This window comes from Triticum dicoccoides, chromosome 2B, assembly GCF_002162155.2.
Source record: "Triticum dicoccoides isolate Atlit2015 ecotype Zavitan chromosome 2B, WEW_v2.0, whole genome shotgun sequence".
Classification (NCBI taxonomy): Eukaryota; Viridiplantae; Streptophyta; class Magnoliopsida; order Poales; family Poaceae; genus Triticum; species Triticum dicoccoides.
This window is the reverse complement of record NC_041383.1, coordinates 464380583-464385997: the sequence shown is the minus strand read 5'-3', so window position 1 is coordinate 464385997 and position 5415 is coordinate 464380583. Positions and strand designations below refer to the sequence as shown.

Here is a 5415-nt window from a genome sequence, read left to right as displayed (position 1 = left end):
CATTTCATGATCTCCAAAGACTAAGGAGCCAAGATATTGACCAACATCATTTTCCTTATCAACAGTACCCTGAGGCCAATCCGGAGCTAACCTTGAAGGTCCGAACGGCGTGCGGGGAAATGAGCTCGCACTCTGCTAAGGCGCTCAAGGAGCTATCAACAGCCATTCGGACAATGATCGTACCATCTCCAGCCAACATCACCATGTCCGCAGCCATCAAAGCTGCAAAAGACCTCAGAAATGAATTATCAGAGGAAGCAGCTCTGTTGCAAGTGATGCATGTGGCTGTTACTGCGACACTTCTCTCAGACTTGGTTACGACAATAGTGAAAATTGCAGAAACCGCTGATAATCTAGCACGGCTTGGCCACTTCAAGAACCCTGAAAAAACTCAGAAAGATGTCGCTATCAACATTCCGAGCAGATAAAGACGCAAATTTCCTTCCAAAGAAAAACAAAAGAGGCAAACTTCTGTCCTCAGGTGTGGTTATTCTAAAAAAAATAACGTGAAAGTTTCCCTCCCTTATACGTTGTTAGATAGAAATGAGGTACCAAACAGAGACTACTGCTCGAACGCGGGTGGGCGAGCTCATCGGCATGTGCTCGAACCAACCAGACACTACTCGGTTCTCATGTGGATGTGGTTGTTCTATCCAGAGAATAATCCACGGGAGCATCAATACTAAGCGGAATCTATATTGTGTATACAGCAAGTGACTAATTTCTTCAGTATTATAGAAGTAATTATGATGCTGAATTTTGATAATAAAGCATTGCAGTCTTTCCAACAGAAATGCCACAAAAAGCTGTTACATACTCCCTCTGTTTCTAAATGTAAGAACGTCTTACGTTTAAAAACAGAGGTAGTAGATGTTAATGAACAGTTTTCTCCTAAATCTTCTATCTTCCTCTTTTGTGTTGTTTGCTTGAGATTGAAAATCATGATTCCACTAGGTACTTTTGCAAGATCAGTTTAGAAGTTGTGATGTGGATGTGCTCATAGTAAGCACAAAGCTCATGACAAACTGGATGTACCATGTTGTTCCACTTATCTATGAGATTGTAGCTTAATTGATTTGTACTCTCAACCCCCCTCCCCTTTCTCTGCCTTGTAAATGCACTGTGTTATCTATTAATGAAATGGTTCTGGCCGGCGTAAGCCCGCCGTAGCGCCGTCAAAAAAAAATGGATGTACGGCCAGACCAATCTACACAAAGAACTATCAGCACAGCTCACCAAATTTCCAAAATATTTGAATTCCTTTTGCTCATTTGTCTAACTATACATTATTGTGGAACTTCAGTGATATCCAGAAGCAACACGTTGCAGTGGAACTTCAGTGAATATTACATTCTTGTGGAATTTCCCAGATATCATTGAACTTTAGATTACCGTATATTGATGCTGCAAATACATGTGGAGTGAAGCACACCAGATATTTTCCATCTACGTAAATTACATTCTACAAATGGTTGATGAACTTGCCTATTTAGAGAATAAAAGGGAGATAGTTACAGGCAAATGGTACAAACAAGACAGGCCATACAGAGCCTAATGAAATTTTACAAATGAATGGGCTCTACTAATTTACTGTCTAGTCATTAGTTACTACAGGAAATGGACAACACTTAGTATGCACATACCTAGGGAGAAAAGTCCTTCAACTATACATTAGTTTAGTAAAGCCAGATTCACATCACAAGCCATATACAGGGTGTTGAATTTGGGGAGGCAAGAGATTCAAATCCATGCACTGCTGCTTATCATAGTCCCGTGTACCAGGAGTTGCTCCTGTTGCCATTCTTAGGATCTCATTGCCGGTTGCGCAGTAATGAGCAAATGCCAGTCCCCCATCCAAGATGTCCGAGAATTTGGGGAGTAAAGGTAGCTTCCTCACTCCTTTTCTCTTTACACCTTCTCCACACTGAGCATTTCTATCTTTCAGAACTTTGTCAAGCTCTGAGTACTGCATAAATCTCTCGGTTGCTGCTTCCCACGACAAACTGTATCTTTTCTCAGGGGTCAAAGGTTGAGGTTCACTAGACATGGCCTCCTTCACTCGGGCAACAAATTCCTCTGGAGTTCTATACATCAAGCAGTTGGGAAATGACTTGAAAAATTCATTTGATGGATGATCGGGGCAGATAACAAATTTCCCCATTGCAAGAGCCTCAGCAGTTGCTGTGCACAGTACATCACTAACACTGGGATTGATGAAAACCTTGTACCTGAAAGTTAGCAAGAGAGCAAAACCACCACTTCAGTAATTAGAAACATATAGCCAGAAAAAAGGGAGTTCATTTAGCAGCCTGCTTGATTCTAATCTCACCCATGGAGTGAATCATCGGCATGGTCCTTTCCCTTGTAGAAATTGATGCCCAAATCCAATTTCCTAGCAGCAGCCTGGACAGCCTGTGAATCCTCGCCATTTCCATAAACATCTAACTTGAAGCCCTCCAAGTCATTTTTGTGTTTGTATAACAAATCAATCAGTTCTTTATAGCCTTTAGCCCAAACCATCTTCCCAAGAAAGTATGCTCCCTTGGAAAAAGAGTTATGTCCACGCTCCCTGTCCGCTATTACTTTTTCGCCAATATTGAGGAACTTTGGATTTACACCATGAACGTTGCAAATGATGGACCTGGGTAGATCTTGAGTTGCTGCAGAAAGACGTAAAACCTGCAGGCACCATTATTAGTTGTACTGTAGCCGCCACGATGTCAACACAAAAATTGACCTAAAACACTGTACCTTGTGGCAGTATGCCCTAGTCACCCAATTATTGATATGTTTAACAAGGAAAGCTTGAAGAGCACCATTTTTCTCCCTTTTGATATACTCTAGATAATTTGTATGAACTACGCCAATGACATGATTGAACTTATCTGTCCAACGCTTCCCATGATGATACCAATTGAGATGCTCTGGTTCTTCCAAAATTGCTATATCAGCTTCTCCTGAGGAAATGAATTCTGAGGTATCCCCTGCAGGAATAATGCTTCGTCGCTCTTTTGAGAACTGTTGAAGATAATAAACGATGAAAATCTTTGGGGAAAACAAAGTATGGACTGAAGACGTAAACCTTGGGATGATATATGTGATTTGGATGTTTACCTTGCCAGGATAGAAGGATATCTTAAAATTTGCTGCAAAGCCAAGTCTTTCCTGTAGCCAGTTCCTAATATAAGTTTCTTGCTCTTCTGGTGAACAAAAGGTGATGTTATCCGGGTAGACTAGTTGCTGGTCTGACTTACAGAGCCAAGGAACCACTAGTGTCACTTTTTGCATTGTACTTCTTGCCAGATATGCAGCACGGAACAGTGGATTGATAGCTGTCCCAGTCATCCACGGAAGACTTGCTGTGGTGACAATTGCAACATGTCGTCTGTTGTCTGAGATCTTGTACTTTGAAGGATCGTTCCAAAAACCTTCTCTGTGATAGCCAGTACTTTCTAGCACCCTAGCTATTCTTAGATCAAGCTCATTAGTTATGTCCTCATTACCAATTAAGGATCTATCTCCTGAAAAAGGCGGATGCATGAGCCGGCCATTCCGTTTACTGTACAATGTGTCCACTAGTTTTTCACACAGATCTGCAACACAACATTAACAAGAATTTTAAAAGTCAACACACAAAAAAAACAAGAGTTGAAGGAAACAAATAATTATATTTTGTACCTCTTTGTACACCAAGTTGATCCAAGAATGGTCCAGACTGCCTGACTAGACATGCCAGTATTTCAGTTAGATCCAGTGGCGGGGCATCCTGCTTTACATTCCAAATTCAGTTCAGAGAAAACACACCTAAGCAATGACTAATCAGACCAAACGGCAAGCAGAGGATTGCATAAGTGACAGAATCAAGCGTTTTTTGAGCAAGAAGGATTGCTTTTAGAAAACATACCAGCTTGTTGTATTTAAGGAAAACGAATTCAATGTTTATGAATTTGAAGTAATGGCAATTTCAGTAGGAATTGGCTTGCGATGTCATCTAAAAGAAGTCATACTTGCAAGTTAGCTACGTTTATGCTGCTTCATAATTCGTAAGCATCAAATCCTATCTATTGGCTTCTTCTTTTTCTGAAACAAGTAATGATCTTGGTGCTGAAAAATTGACGTTAAACCAGTATGTGTTGCAGTTTGCAGAATTAAACATATATTTATTAAAGAACTTGCTTTTGTCATAATAGGTTACTACAAGGCAAAGGGAATCCATGGAAGTTCACGTTAGGGAAATGTATTCAAAACGGAATTGTCACCTAAATTTCAACTGTACAGAAGAAGTGCAGTTAAGCTCAGGCATTGTTTCTTATGCATTACCTTCGGTTCCTGAGACTCTTTGTTCATAGATTTCTGCAATAAAAATGAGTAGTACACATCAGTACTTTAATTGACACCAAACATCACAGCTCACATGACGGAATACACAGATTAGTACTTTAATTGTTCATAGATTGCTTAGTACTCCCTCCGTAAACTAATATAAAAGTGTTTAGATCACTATTTTAGTGATCCAAACGCTCTTACATTAGTTTACAGAGGGAGTACTTTGTATCATTTTTAAAGGTAGAATTGTTGCACAGATGTCATCGGATCATTGCGAGCTGGAAAAATAGACGGGGATATTAAGCTGAAATTGCTGATTTTAGCTGTTCCTAAAATAATCTTATTTTAGAAATACAGTGCATTTATTTCACAACAATGAATTAGATACCAAAACGTCATCATATCTAAATAGGAGTATCTAATGAAATAGTACTAACAAATGTGGGAAAAAATATCTGGCTGCTGCCACCTCTAGTTTTTTTTTAACCGGGCATAACCCCTTTCCATTACTGCGACATAACGGAAATACAAACTCAGGGCCAACCACCTCTAGTTTTACTTGAGCTTATAATATTTTGTTGCTATGGATCCCAAAGCTGTCAGTCATAACAAATTCGATTTCCAAAGCGGTTTAATAAACAAGTACTAGGAGCACACGTCATCATTCACTGTTCAAATGCTACAGTCGAACTTACCAAGCTCAGTTTAAATTTCTCCACAAAGTCGGTGCGGACACGAAACCCAGCAGACATCTCACTTGACAGGCTCCGGCGCTCGAACTCCTTGAGCCCGTTCCGTATCATCCTGACGACCTCCCACTCCTTCCCCTCGTCACCGCCATCAGCCTTCCCGCTGGACACAATGGCGTTGCGGATAGCCGTAATCCCAGAGAGGTCGACGCGGAGGCTGGCGCCGGACTTTGGCGGCCATCCGTCGAGCACTGTCGACGAGTACTGCTTCCTCAGCTCCGCAATCTTGGGTTGGATCCGCTTCCGCACGAACTCCAGCTCCGCGAAGGGCGCCCCCGCGGCCACCGGCTGCGCCGGTCCGGGCCCCGCGAGCGCCGACGCCGACGCGAGGAGGCGCCCC

At 41.7% G+C, this 5415-nt stretch overlaps 2 protein-coding genes across 5 annotated transcripts in view; one reads left to right on the top strand and one right to left on the bottom strand.

Annotated features, from left to right (window-relative positions):
- LOC119364248 (aluminum-activated malate transporter 1-like) overlaps nt 1-450 on the top strand; it is a 2791-nt gene extending 2341 nt beyond the window's left edge. The window contains exon 6 of the mRNA XM_037629682.1: nt 66-450. Coding sequence (XP_037485579.1) covers nt 66-428 — 363 coding nt within the window. The 3' untranslated portion in view covers nt 429-450. The remainder of the gene's footprint in view (nt 1-65) is intronic.
- Nucleotides 451-1346: 896 nt separating this feature from the next.
- Nucleotides 1347-5415, bottom strand: part of LOC119364247 (digalactosyldiacylglycerol synthase 1, chloroplastic-like) — a 51571-nt gene continuing 47502 nt past the window's right edge. The window contains exons 1-7 of one of the 4 annotated variants that reach the window (XM_037629679.1): nt 5022-5409; nt 4321-4353; nt 3679-3769; nt 3115-3593; nt 2752-3018; nt 2330-2679; nt 1347-2228 (exon numbers count right to left, since the gene is read on the bottom strand). In XM_037629679.1, the coding sequence (XP_037485576.1) occupies nt 1697-2228; nt 2330-2679; nt 2752-3018; nt 3115-3593; nt 3679-3769; nt 4321-4353; nt 5022-5129 (1860 nt within the window). In that variant the 5' untranslated portion in view covers nt 5130-5409 and the 3' untranslated portion in view covers nt 1347-1696. Of the gene's footprint in view, nt 2229-2329; nt 2680-2751; nt 3019-3114; nt 3594-3678; nt 3770-4320; nt 4354-5021; nt 5410-5415 lie in introns of those variants that run through there. The other 3 variants (XM_037629680.1, XM_037629677.1, XM_037629678.1) reach the window with 3 other exon arrangements.